At 21.6% G+C, this 15509-nt stretch overlaps 3 protein-coding genes across 3 annotated transcripts; 1 reads left to right on the top strand and 2 right to left on the bottom strand.

The window, feature by feature from the left end:
• Window positions 1-1243: 1243 nt before the first annotated feature.
• PY17X_1038400 (uncharacterized protein) lies at window positions 1244-8863 on the bottom strand (the record flags this gene model as incomplete). Its single annotated transcript, XM_719274.2, has 1 exon — window positions 1244-8863. The coding sequence occupies one exon, from the start codon at window positions 8861-8863 to the stop codon at window positions 1244-1246; it is 7620 nt and encodes a 2539-aa protein (XP_724367.2).
• Window positions 8864-9953: 1090 nt separating this feature from the next.
• PY17X_1038500 (uncharacterized protein) lies at window positions 9954-13364 on the top strand (the record flags this gene model as incomplete). Its single annotated transcript, XM_719272.1, has 1 exon — window positions 9954-13364. The coding sequence occupies one exon, from the start codon at window positions 9954-9956 to the stop codon at window positions 13362-13364; it is 3411 nt and encodes a 1136-aa protein (XP_724365.1).
• A 600-nt stretch (window positions 13365-13964) lies between these two features.
• Window positions 13965-14858, bottom strand: PY17X_1038600 (RNA-binding protein 8A, putative; the record flags this gene model as incomplete). Its single annotated transcript, XM_022956352.1, has 3 exons — window positions 13965-14041; window positions 14397-14588; window positions 14804-14858. The coding sequence occupies 3 exons, from the start codon at window positions 14856-14858 to the stop codon at window positions 13965-13967; spliced, it is 324 nt and encodes a 107-aa protein (XP_022813401.1).
• Window positions 14859-15509: the final 651 nt, after the last annotated feature.

The following is a 15509-nucleotide window of genomic DNA, read 5'->3' on the forward strand; positions in this document are numbered from 1 at the left end:
ATGTTCCGCATGCCCAGTTCGCCAAAATCGACTATTCTGCTACTGCTATAATATTACTATTTATTACTATTTTTACTATTTTTACTATTTTTACTATTTATTACTATTTTTACTATTTATTACTATTTTTACTATTTATTACTATTACTGCTATTTTTTTTTTTTTTTTTTTTTTTTTTACTAACACTCTTGGAAAATAGGGCATGTTGAGGAATGGCTAGTGGCTTTCAATTAGTATAATATTTTTACATATGAGATATAATTATTTTTTATTAATATATATAAACAAAAAAATACGAAATAAAAAAGGATATTATAATTGGAAATAATTTTATACTTTTTATGTACTTATGAAATTTTTAAAAAGAAAAAAAATGTTCAATGTAAATCGTCGTATAATATAAAAGAAAAAAAATTGTTCAATGTATATTGTCGTATAAATAGTGGCGTTAAATTGCACACGATATTATACTCTTCTCTATATATATTTTAATTTTCTTGATTTATTTGTAAATAATATGACTAATAAACACGTTTTCACAACATAAAAAAATAAGGATGAACTATATTATTTTTATAATAATTTGCATTAAGAATTTTACCTATTTTTATAGTAAGATATTATTTTTATAGTAAGATATTATTTTTATAGTAAGGCATTATTTTTATAGTAAGGTATTATTTTTATGGTAAGGTATTATTTTTATAGTAAGGTATTATTTTTATGGTAAGGTATTATTTTTATGGTAAGGTATTATTTTTATGGTAAGGTATTATTTTTATGGTAAGGTATTATTTTTATGGTAAGGTATTATTTTTATAAATGTTGGCATAAGGCTGTTGTGTGGGTTTCACCCAAAGTCCGGTCCTTCACCTTTAAATTGTGCCCATTTTTATGCCCATTTTTAATGAGCAATAAATGTATTGAGTTAAAAAGTGAGAATAATATATGAAAGTAAGTCAGTTTTTCATTTTACTTTTTTTTTTTTTTTTTTTTTTTTTTTTTAAATAAATTATTGTCACGACATAATTTTTATAATGATATGATACGGAAATAAAAATCAGTGTATAAAATGAAAGAGTGAAAAAGTGAAAAAATGAAAAAACGAAAGAGTGAAAAGTGATGATATGGCCGGGATTATTGGCCAACTTTAATTTGGGGATGCATTATTAGTGTCTCTTTTTTTGGTAAAAATTGTTGTACATTTGAATAAGTTAGGAGTATAAAGAGATACGTCATGTTTTAGTTTTGAATTGACCTCATTTTTTTGTATTCCTCCATTTTGATTCTTTTTTCATTCATATATTCTTGTCGTTCATTTTGTCTATTCCAATAACCTTTTTCTTTCCACCAAATAATAAGATCCTTAAAAGTTCTTTCAATCTTAGTCCACAATTTAAATGATTTATGGCTTACATATATAGAATCTTGAAGAACAATAAGATCTGCTTGTTTATTTTGATGTTTATTATTTGCTGAATAATTTGTTTGATGATGATGTGGTGGTATAACCATTAAAATAAATCGCAAAGGATTAATATCTTGTATATTATTATTATTATCATTAATATTATTTTTTTGATCATTTTTATTTGTTACATATATTGGGGGTATTAAAGCCCAAACAATATTATCTGGTTTTTGAAAACTTTCGTGTGATAATTCCTTTCTTATTTGATCTATACTTTTTTTTCTTTTACATTTTGGATGATTATATAATTCTAAAAGATTTTTTTTAAAATTATTACAAAATGATGAAACAATATTTTCAAAAGATTTATACTGTTCATTATTTATTATAAATACTTGTTGTATTGATTGTGATGATTTATTTATGTTAATATTATTATGATGTATATTTTTTTCATATATAGTAAATTTAGCAATAAGAAATGGATTATCACATGTTTTTATTATAATATATAATTTATTTATTTCATTTGATGGATATATAATTGATTCTCCAATTGAAACATTTGGTTGTTTTAAATATGTATGAACTTCATGATATGTCCATATTTTAAAAATTGGATTTGTTGAATATTTTTTATTTTGATAATATTTATTTTTATTTTTAATTCTCATTTTATGTCCATCATTTATTTGTTCATCATCATCTTCTTCTTCATCAAAAGCATCTATACCTTCATTATCATTTAATTTTTTAAAATGGTTTTCAATAAAATTATTATTATTATTATAATCTAGATCAAATTCAGTTAATGGTGATAATATATCAGAATGTATTACATCTACTAGATTTCCTAAAAATTGTTGTTTTTTTATTTTTTTTTTATTTTCATCTGTTACTACAATTTGAAAATTTGTTTCAAATGTGTTATTTAAATTATATTTAACAGAAGCTATTCTTCCTTTTATTATTTCGCCAATAATTGATTCATTAATATATTCATCATCTTTTAATTTAACACGATTATATTTATTATTATAATTTTTATCATTCAAATTTTCTGCATTTGAATTTATATAATTCATTTTGTCTATATAATAATTTTTTAATTGTTTTAAAAATTCTCTTGAATCACTAATATACCCTTTTATATTATATGGTAATATTGTAATTTTTATTATTCCATTTTTTTTATTTATATAATTCATTTTGCACACAGCTTCAGAACCGACTGTTAAATTTTCTTTTTTTTCGTTAATTATAAGATAGAACAATTCTTCTTCCGTTTTGTTTTCATATTGGCATCGATAGTCTTTGTATGGCTGTAGCAGTTCGTTTTTCACAAACTTCAAATAAGGATAAATAAGTATGTCACTGCCACCACCATTATTGCCACCATCATTATTGCTACCACCATTATTGCCACCACCATTATTGCCACCACCATTATTGCCATCGTTTCCATCGTCGCCATCGTTGTTGCTACTCTTTCTTTTGCTTCGGCGATCCAAGTAATGCTTTTTTGAGAACTCCTTAATTTCGATGTTATTTATGATTTTTTTTTTGTCTATAATATAATTGACAATATCATATATATTTTTATTTTTAAAAAAATTATTTTTTTTATTTTCGACACTATTCATAAATAAATCTAGAATAACATCATGATAGTTTAGTGGATGTATACGAGTGTTATCTAAAGCTTCTATATATTCATTACCAGTTGCAATTATTCTAATAAAAGATGCACAATTTATATATACACAATTTCCAATTAGATTTTTGTTTGATGACAATGTTAATAAATCTTCTCTAGTATTTAAATTTTTATTATGTAATAATTTCATTAATTCTTCTTTTTTTCGTAACCCTAAACCTGATATATAACTTAAAGCATTTCCAAAATGTTGTTTTTTTTTTTTCACAAAATTTATATCACATCCTGTTTTATTTACAATATCTAAAATGATTCGATAAAAAACGTGTTCTAATTTATATCCACATATATATTTTTGTAAATCGTGAAGACAGATGTTAAACATGTTTTTATTTTCATCTTCAAACAAAGATAGAACTGCATCTAATGGGTTCTGAACGTATCTACATAAGGACAAACCAAGAAGAGCTTCTCTAGAATATTTCGTTGTTAAATCAGTACTATATTTTAAGTTATTTGTAACAATAAATGGTATATACAAATTTTCAGCAATTATAATTGAAGTGATGTTATGAGAAATTGAACCATTTGAGTGTTGATCTTTCGAGGAAAAGTTAGCTCGATCATCACTTCTGCCACTTCTGTCATCACTTCTGCCGCTTTTGCCATTATGTAGCATATTTTGAATGTAAGAAAATACCATATAAGATGGTATATCTCTAATTCCAACACATATAATGTCTGGTTTAATTTTGTTCAAAAAGGATAAAAGAATATTAACATCATTTGCTATTTGCTCTTGTTCTATAATAGTTTTTTCTTTTTTTATAATATCTATATATATATTATCTAAATAGATGTATTCGATTATATCTCCATATATATCACATGCTACGATATGTAATCTGATTCCAAAATTAATTGATTCACATATTATTGACATTACTTCGTATACATTATGATTTTTTTTTATATTATTTATAATTGCTTTTTTTTTTTTTTTTTCATCATTTTTATTAGATATATAACTTTTTTCAGATTTATCTGAATAGTTATCATAAGTTAAATAGTGTTTGTTTTCTATATCATCATGTTCTTTTTTTTGAATTGTATCTTTTTTTTTTTTTTGAATTTTTTTATCATCTTTATATGAATTATGATCAGAGGAGTAGCTTGAATCAAACAAATCGGGCTTATCTTTTGTGTCTTTTATGGCATTTTTTTTACTATTTTCATCTTCCTTATTTTTGATTTTCCCTTTTTTTTTATTTGTATTATCATTACTACTACTACTATATGAATCATCTGAATAATATTTTTTTTTGCCATTTTTTTTGCTATTTTTTTTGCTATCTATTTTGCTATCCTTTTTGCTATTCTTTTTTATTTTTGAAACACTTTCATCACTAAAACTTTTGTAGGAATCGTCACTTTTTTTGTAATTCGATGAATATCGATCTAAACTATATTCAGAAGAATAATTTGTAATTTCTTTATTATTTTTTTTTTTGTTATTTTTTTCTTTTTCTTTTTTTTTTTTTTTTTTTTTAAAAATGTTAATTGGTTGAACATTTAAAGTCAAATAAAAAGATTGATGTATATATGCCATAAGCCAATTTTGAGCACTAGCTAATAATAAATTTTCTAAATTTTTTTTAAATAATGGTAATAATTCTATACATAAAAAATTATTTAAAATTTTTTTTTGAATATAAACAAAAACATTATTATTCTCCATATCATTATAACAATAAGCATAAGATAATTGTTTTAATATATTATTAATCCATTCATTGTCTAAATTTTCTGATTTGATTAATTGACTTCTTTCCATATCAAAATAAGCTTTTACATCTAATTCTCTTTTATATTTTGAAGGATTATTACTATTTTGAAATATATATATTTTTTTTTTTTTTTTTTTTTTTAATTGTTCTCTTTCTTTAAATTTTTCATTTTTCCATGGAATATCTTCATTTGGTAAAATTGGATGAATAATTAAATTAAGAAGTTTATTTTCTTTATTTTTTAAAATGTCTAAATAAATATGTTTATATTTGTGTAAGTTATAATATTTTTCTAATTCATTTTTTTTTAATTTTATTCCTATTTCACTTTCATCAAGTTTTGTATTAAAATGGTCTACATTATAATTATGTATATAGCATGGATCATGATTATATAAAGGGTTGTTATTATTATTATCTATATTTTTATTTGATATATCATTTATTGTGTTATTTTTTTCTTCTAAATTTATTTTATCTTTTACATCCCAATTTGATTCCCGAGTTGTGTGTTTTTTTCCTATATCGTTTATATTGGATTGTGAATTGTTTAGAAATTGTTTTTCATTAATATGATTAAGTAATAGATGTACAGGGAATCTAAATAATCTAAAAGATAAATAATCAGGGTTACTAGTATCTATATGTGCTTCTCCTTCTGTTGTTGTTATTGTTGTTATAGATGCATATTTCAGAAAATAGAATCTGAAAATATATTTTATACAAGGATGAGATGCCAAAATTTTAGAATAATAACAAATAAGTGTTTTAAAAATATCTTTATTAGCTACATCTTTTGGAAAAAGTGATTTGCACCATTCATCAGCTTGAAATTCGATGTTTAAATTATTTCCATATATTTCAGGTATATTTGTTACTATATTTTTTATTTTAGAACAATCATATTTAAAATTTTGTAAAATATTATGACTATCTTTTTCTAATTTATATTTATAATCATGACGTTTTTTATCATGTCTTCTTCCATGATTGTCATATGAAAATGTATTACCATATTCATTATCATCATTTAATGTACATATTTTTTCATTTTTTATTATATCAAAAATATATGAAATATTTTCATAAAATTCATCTACTGTTAAAAGATATTTATCCCATATATTAAATTTATTTTTTTTTACAAACTTTAAAAATTGTAATCCAGATATATTTTTTTCAGCATAATCAATTTGTTCTGCATTAGCTTGATCGTTTTTTTTCTCATTTTTTTTCTCATTTTTCTCATTTTTTTTCTCATTTTTCTCATTTATTTTTTCAGTCTCTTCTATCAAATCTTCACCAAACAAATCATCTTTTAAATATTCTTTACTATCATCATAACTATTACCAACATCTTGCGTTTCTCCATTTTGTATGCACAAGATGTTATTTTCATCAGGCTCAAGATTGATATTGTTATCGTTACCATTGGCATTGCCATTTTCGTTATCGTTACCAGCTTGTGGGTGTGTGGGTGTATACAAATCTGTAATTTTATTTTTTAAATAATAATAATATATGTTAATATCCTCATAATATATTTCATTATACTTTTCTAATAGTGTGAAAATGCTAGGATGAATTGTACAATTTTGGAGAGATAATAAATTTAAGTTTTTTTTTAATTTATGAATTTTGACATAAATTTTATACCAAATTTTATCTAATTCAAATATATCCCATAAAATATTTAAATTAAATGGTGGAAATATTAAAAATGATTTATGAAAATATATAAAAGGAATTTCATATTTATGTTCTATTAACAGTTTTAATGTTAATATACATTTTTTTATTAAAAAATTATCAGATAAAAAATCACTAGGTTTTATATGATCATAAACATTATCATATGTTTCTTCTATTATTTTTTCAAAATTTTTTAGAGTAAAATAATGTGGATATTTTTCTTTTAATTTATTTATGATCCATTTTGATTCAATTAACAATATTTTTTTTGTTAATTTTTTTTTTCGATTTTCATAATTAAAATAATATCTTTCTGGAATATCTGAATATCTAATTAAGTTGTCTTTTTTTGTTAATAATTCTTTAAGTGCTTCATCTGGTTCTACAATTTTTTTCCATTTATCAGATGCAAGATCAAGATTTTTTCTTTTTCCTTTTTTTTTTTTATCACTTTTTTTTTCTTTTTTTTTTTTATAATTTTTTTCTTGATCTATAATATCTTCATCAAATAGATTATTATTTTCTTTTGTATTTACAATAGTACTACTTTCATTTAATATAGATAATTTTTTATTTTTATTTTTTTCTTTTTTTTCATGGATATTTATATTATCTTCATCATCTTGTTCTCCACAAATATTATCGTATTCTTTTTCATAAAGTTTATCACTTTCATTTTCTTCGCTGCTTAAATCGTTAATATAACTATCTTCAATAGTGGTTGTTTCACTAATGGTGCTTTGACTTTGTATTTCATCTGTTTGATCATCACTAATTTTTTCTAAAATTCCATCTTCAATTTCTTGATTTTCAAGTTCGTCTTCTTTTACATCATAATCTGAATCATCATCCATTCCCACTTTGTTTAAATTTTCATTTATATCATCAAGAAAACTATTTTTTTTTTTTTTTTTTTTTTTTTTTTTCTTAAATTTTATATCGATATCTTCATCAGATGCTTGATTTTTTGAAAATAAATCGCTTCCTTCTTCCTCATCATCTTCCTCCTCTTCTTCTTCATCTTCTTCTTCATATTCATATTTTTTTTTTTTTTTAACTGGGGAAACGTTAATTATATCTAGAACCGTATTTACATCTCCAAATGTTTGTCTAATCATTTCATGTATATAAGAATCTGGTTTTCCAATATGTTCAGAATTATTTTGATATCCATCTATTATTTCTTCACCTATATTATCTGATTCTTGATTTTCTTCATTATCAAACATATTATCATCATAATTGAATAAATCATTTTTGTGTTTTTTTAAATTATTTTCACTATCATCAATAAAATAGCTTTTATGTTTTAATTGATCTATTTTATTTTCATTTATGTTATTTTTATTTTTTTTATAAAATGGATCATTATAGAATGTTTTATCATTCCGTTCATTGTAATTACTACTACTATCATTATCATCATAATCGTCATTTGATTCAACATCTTTTATTTTTTTTAATCTTCTATGTTTTGTATCTTTTTCATTTCTTGGAACTTTAATTCCTGTATTTTCTGCAATCAATTCTAGGTCTTCTTCATCTAAACTTTTATTTTCAAAATAATCATATTTTTTTTTTTTTTTTTTTTTTCGTCTCTTTTTTTTTCCTTCTTCTTCTTCATCTTCATCTTCTTCATCACTATCAACAATAAACCCTTTCATTTCGTCTTCTCCATCATCATCTTCCTCTTCTTCCTCTTCTTCTTCTTCTTCATCCTCTTCATCCTCTTCATCATCATCATCTTCTTCATCTTCATCATCATCATCATCATCATCATCTTCTTCTTCGTCATCTTCTATTTTCCTTTTATTAGATTTGTTCATTTTATTTTTTTTTTGTTGATTTTGGTGTTCATTAATATGGTTATCATTTTTATTTGCTTCCGATTTGGTATTTTCAGAATTTATATCTTTGGATTCATTTTTATCGCTTAACATTTCCTCATCATCATTTTCATCTATAATTTTTTTGCTTCTTTTATTAGTTTTAAATTTGTTTGTAATTATTAGATCTTGTTCAATTTCGTCATCACTTGCCGATTTCTCTGAATCTGGAATCTTTGCCTCACTCTCGTTTTGACTTTGCAATTTATTCTCGCTTTCACTTTGCGATTTATTTTCATTTTCACTTTGCGATTTATTTTCATTTTCACTTTGCGATTTATTCTCATTTTCTTCTGTACCTTGTAATTTTTGCTTAAACCGTTTTAACCCTCTAAATAAAAAACCCTCATTTTTTCTCTTCGAATTTTGATTATTTTCAGGTTCTTCATTTTGGCCATCATCCTTTTTATTTTGATTTTCCAAACTCATTGTTTTTTTTTTTCGTCATTACTTTGATATATAATTTTAAGAGATCGAGGAAGTTTTAAAAATATATCCACAAGTGATCCTATACATAATTCTTCGTTATATATACATATATATATGTATGTATATGTATATGTATGTATATGTATGTATGTATATGTATATGTATTGGTGCTCGATTTCCAGCTCCTGTGATATATATTTTTGGGTTTTTTTTTTTATTCGTTTTGTTCCCTTTTAGGGGATAGTGGAAAAACAGGATATAAAATATTTGTGAAAAGTGTTTATAGTTTGCAAATAGTACATATAATTAAAAAAAAAATGGAAATGAAAAAAAATGTTCAAATATGCTATTCGGCTAAAAATAAAAAAAGAATATGTTTTTTTTGCTAAATTTAACTATAAAAAAATCAAGTTTTGGAAAAAAAAAAAAAAAAAAAAAAAATACAAGTTATTCTACTTTTTTTATTTATATATATACACGACGATTATTTGAAATGCATATATAGTTTGGTAGATTGGTGACTGCAAATTAATTCATCAAAAAAGTTAACTAATAATATATATATATATATATATACATATTTTTTTTAGTACTAAGCAAAATAAATTTATGGTCATGTTTTGGGAAATAAAAAATATATATATATAATATATACATGTAGTATATACTTTTACCTGAAAAATGCATATATTTTATATTTATTGATTCCTTATAATAATAAATTTAATGTGTTATCACTAGTAGTCACAAAGTGTATGTATATATATATATACTAAGCTTAGTGGGAAAATGTATATAATTTTTTTGAAAATTGTATATTTTTTTTTTTTTTTTTGTTCACTTTTTATATACATTATACTACACAAATTTTGTATTTTTAAAATTATATATTCTATATATTCTATATATTTTTTATATTAGAGTCAAATGATATTTTTTTTTTATTTAATAATTTTATTACATTACAACATCTCTGGATTTATAATAGACTTATTTATAGTCCCAACTTTATATAACTAGAAATGATGAAGAAATCACAAAACTATTTAATAAAATTTATATTTTTTTTGTAAAATATTAAAAAAAAAAATGGAATATAAAGAAAATGATTATTATGAAAGACAAAAACGTTTAGAAAATATAATAAAAAAAAATTTTTATTCTAATGAGGATATATTAGAATGTTGTGATGATGTAATTAAAGGGGGTGTTATATCTAAAAATAATTGTCAATTTGAAGAAGATTGTAATTGTTTTAAATGTGAAGATATTGTACTAATTATAAATGAATATATAAAAAAAGAATGTATATTAGATAATTATGTTAATGGTTATAAATATTTATATGAAAATATTGAAAAATTTGAAAATAAAATATCAAATAAATTTGACATTGATGATATTGTTTGGAATCAAATTTTGAAAATAAACAAAGACGAAAAACAAAATTATAATTATGTACATAAAAATGTTAAAAATGAAAATCATAAGATCGAAAAAAAATATATATTTAACATAAATTTTAAAGGTGATGAAGAAAAAAATAAAGAAACTAATTGTGTCGAAATGGAAGTATATACTATATCAATTATAATAAAAGTTAAAAATAAAATTTTTAAATCATCACCAATATTAAAAAATGTTATAGACACATTACCTTACTATGATGATAATTATTATTATATAAATAATAGAATAGGAATTATCGAAAAAATCAAAAAACAAATTTATGACTATTGTTTCGGAAGCCCAAAAAGGAAGCAAACTGAAATGGGGCATGCTAAAAAAAGGAAGCAAACTGAAATGGGGCATGCTAAAAAAAGGAAGCAAACTGAAATGGGGCATGCTAAAAAAATTGAGGTAGACAGATTTTCAAAAACTGATGAACCATATTTATACGACAATATTAATTATGAAAATATTTTTCATGATTTTACAAATTTCAATATCAAAAATAACAATGACAATTTTTTTTATCCAGATCATAATAAGAATGAAGAACAATATTTATTTAATGGTAGATATTATAGTAATACAATTAATGATTGGGAAAATAATAAATATTATAATAAAAATAATATTAACAGTTCAGGTAAAAATATAATGTATAATATAAATGATTCAAATTTGTCTTTTAATAAAAAAGAGGAACATAATCATGATATGGAACAAAAATATAATGAAATAGTTAAGAAAAAAGGAAGGGCATTCAAAATTTATGAAATTAATATAAGATCTGATAAAAACTTAACAAGTATAAAAAGCATTATTACACTAATTGAAATGGTTAGCTTAGCTTATTTGTATTTTGTAAAATGTGTCAAGGATATGAGCGAAAAGGAAAATGCTGAAAAGGGCCAAAAAGGGAACAGCTTTGAAAAGGGCCAAAAAGGGAACAGCTTTGAAAAGGGCCAAAGTGATGGCAGTAACCCTTTTTGTGATGAAAAATATTATGAACTTTTTTACAGTATCATTTCTGGTTATTTGAGTAATAATATAGAAAAAAAAAAAAAAAAAAAATTTAAGAAAATAAGGAAAAAGAAAGGTCAATCGACATCTTCTTGTTATTCTGATAATCAAAAGGAGGAATATTCCTCATTTTCTGATAAAGATAGCAGTAAAATTTATGATAAAGGTCATGAAAGTGAATCTATTAAAGATATAGATTCTGTTTTTGATCCAGAAATATCTACATCTGAAGAAATAGAATACGAATCTGATGAAGGAAATAGTAATGATTCCATTATAAAAATAAAGGATAACAATAAAATACGAGATAATAATTGTTCGATAAATCAAGAAGAAAATTTAATTATACATAATGAATGTGAAATGTCAAAAATTTTAAATGATAAAGGAATATATAATGTTATAGAATATATAAAACATATTATTATGTCTATTATAAAAGAATGTGATGGTTATTTTAATATTGAATATTTATATACTCTACATATATTTGAGTTCAAATTATTTTTTGATATTTTTAAAAAAAATATTTTAAGAAGAGATATACAAGATGATCTTCTAATAATGTTAACATATTGTGGATTTAAAATTAAAAATGATGAAATAATCAATTTTTGTTTTTGGAAAATTATAAGCATATTTGAAGATGGTAATATACCTAATAGTTGGGAAATCATGAAAAGTGTAAATAAAGATGGTAATGAATATACTGAAGGAGCTAGTAATATATTGAAAAAAAAATATATCGAATTTAAAAATAATGTTAAAGAAATAACACAACAAAATGAAAAAAAAAAAAAAAATGTAATAGAATCATGTAATACAATTTTTTACGAAGCATTAAATTTAATACCCAATGTAGAAAATAATAAAAAATATTTAAGTGAAATTGATATAAATAATGGAAATTTATATTTCAAAAAAAATTTAATTAATAAAAATGTTTTTTTGAATTTTATAAAAAATGCTAAACAAAAATTTAACTTTTTTAATAATATAGAAAAAGGATATGTTATAAATGTAGTAAAAAGGATAAGAAATTTTAATGATTATTATTCTTGTTGTTATATTTTAAAAAATAATAAAAAAAAAATATTAATAGGGTTTAAAAAGAGAGGAGAAAATAAAGTATACATATATAAATATGATAAAAAAATTAAAAATATATATAAACATGTAGAAAAAAATACTGTTATATCAGGATTTTTAGGAGTGTTAATATGTAATTTTATTGGAATGAAAATTAATATATATGATAATGGAATAGACAAAAAATATTCAAATTTTTTTCCAAATTTTGAAAGAAAAAATGTTATAACAATCAAATTTGAATCTAATATAATAAGTGAATTACCTCGTCATTTTATTTGTAATATATATAAAGAAGATAAAAGTGTAAAATTTATATATGAAAATAAATGTCCAACATGGAATGAAGAAAAAGAAATTTATGAATTGCCTTTTTATGGTCGAGTTAGATTGGCAAGTGCTAAAAATTTACAGTTAATTTTAAAAAAATGTTTAATTAATAACTCTAAAAAAACATTATTTTCAAATACAACTATTAACGATTTAATAGATTATATGAGTACAGAAAGGAATAATCAACTTATGGAATATAGTGAAACAATTAATGATAAAGAAAGCAATGATAATATCGCATTTCCCAAGATAAGTGATGAATATAACTGGAATTCAGGTATTACATTCAAAGCTAACAAAAATGGAAATCATAATAATACTACTAGTAGTAGTAGTAGGAAAAATAATGGAAGCAATGATAGTATACAAAATGAAGAGGGAGAAAAAAGCATAATAAACAAATTCTCTTTTGATGTGATAAAAAATAATTTTAAAATAAAAAAAGAAGAAAAATTCGAAATTATAAATAATGATCAAGATGAAATTTTTCTTATTTTTGGTAAAAATTCAAAGGATTATTTTACTTTGGATTATCGTCATCCTTTATCTTCCTTTGAAGCTTTTTCTATAGCAATTTCTTCTTTGTTGAAAAAAAAAGCCGTATCATAATTTTTTTTTTTTTTGTGTGTAATGTTTATTTTGTTTTAGTATTTATGTGTATCACATAAATATGTTTTCACAAGTTTTTCAAACATGACATTGTCTATGTAGTAATTCGCATATATATTATATATATATATTATATATATATACATATGTATACATATGTATATATAAGTATTTGTGTATAAACAAAGCGTATATTGTTTTTGTTGTAATATACACACCAATATGCATTTATTTTATGGCTAGCTAGCCATTTTTATTTATTTTTATAATGAAATACCGCTATACTCAATTTGAGATAACTTAAACTTGAAAAATAAAAATTATGTTATTTGATTATTTAAAAAAAATACAATTTTTAATAGTGTCAAAAATTATAAACGAAAAAATAAAGAATTTTTTTATTAAAATGAAAACAAGCAAATATTTTATTAAGATGAAATATATCCATATAAAAATATTGTCATATAAGTTGTAAACATTTATATTTTTAATCATGACAATGAAAATATATTCTTTAATTTGTCTTAATTTCCAAATGAAGGTATGTGTAAGTATTTATAGAAAAGTATAAAATGTAAGTAAAACTTCGACCAATTCTTATCAATTTTTTTTTTTGTCTTGTATAAATGCCCAGTCAACATGTATTTTTTGATTTAGTAACATCGAGCCATCCATTTCTAAAAAAAAAAAAAAAAAAAAAAAACATATATATATATAATTATACCAAAATAATTGCAAAATTATAAGCCTATGAATTGTGCTTAATATAGGCGTAATACACGGAAAGAAATAATTATTATTCATAATTATTTAGGTATTTTATTTGTGTGCAATATTATATATTGTTATGTTTCAAGGTGGCCTAAAATTTGCATTATATCAAATTTCAATGACCAAATTTGGTGACATAAAATAGTAGAATGAACGATATGTCATGGAAATAATACTTATGAATTTATTTATTTTTCTTATTTTGCTTATATTTTTATTCCTAATTTGTGGAACATATTATGTCACATTTATTAGACATACCATCAATAGCTCTTTTTGCGTCAACAAAATTTTCAAATTCGAGAAATGCATATCCTTTTATAAATCCCGTTCTTCTGTCTAAATTTAAATGTAAATTTCTGATTTGACCAAATTCTTCAAAAACTTCTTTTATATAATCTTCTCTTGCCTCACCATGGATGTTTGTTATTATAATTATCCATCCTTCAACAGCTATATTAAGAAAAAAAAAAAAAAAAAAAAATAGCAATGTATACACTTTTTTCGCTAATTATATGAACAGTTCAGGTAACATTAAATTATATATATAATATATTATATAAATATGACAATCAGAAATCAACATATTTGTAGTTTATTCATTTCTTAAAATTTAAATATTATAGCATTATCATTATTTTCTAAATATAATAGTCTTTTCTCCATACATTTAGCAGGGACTTCATCATCATTAAGAGTGTTGTTTGTGTAATTATCCTCCATTTTGTAATATATATACTGGCACTTATTTTTTATTTTTTTTTTTTCTTAACAAAATAGCTATATAAAAAATTAGCTAAAATATTTACATAAAAAAATGTGCATAAGAAAATGTTAAATATTATTAACGTACATAACTATAGTATATTATAATAAATGGTATATGTTTAAAAGGTATTTTTTTTCATCAGTTTTAAATGTTGTTGAATATACTAGAAATATTTCCAGAATGAAAAAATGATAACAAGAGATGAGTTTAATAAAAATGTATTTAATAAATAAATGGCATATAACAATAATAATGATAATAATGATAATAATAATGATAATAATAATGATAATAATAACAATAATAACAATAATGGCAATACGAATTGGAAGTCATATTTTAATAAATTAGAGAATGTAGATTTCAGATATACGCTTTTAGGTATATAAATTTCCAATCTCGCTTATACATTTTTATATACATGCATATAATATAGCTCTATATATATAGCATGTTATATAGAAATGGCAAAAATGAAAGAATTAATAAATGAGGTTTAAAAATTAATATTTCATTATTTGTTTTTTTTTATTTTATAATTTATTTTTTCGTAATCGTATTAAAAAAAAATAGAACAATCAATTTATTTTCCTTTATCATGCTCT

This window comes from Plasmodium yoelii (assembly GCF_900002385.2).
Source record: "Plasmodium yoelii strain 17X genome assembly, chromosome: 10".
NCBI lineage: Eukaryota > Apicomplexa > Aconoidasida > Haemosporida > Plasmodiidae > Plasmodium > Plasmodium yoelii.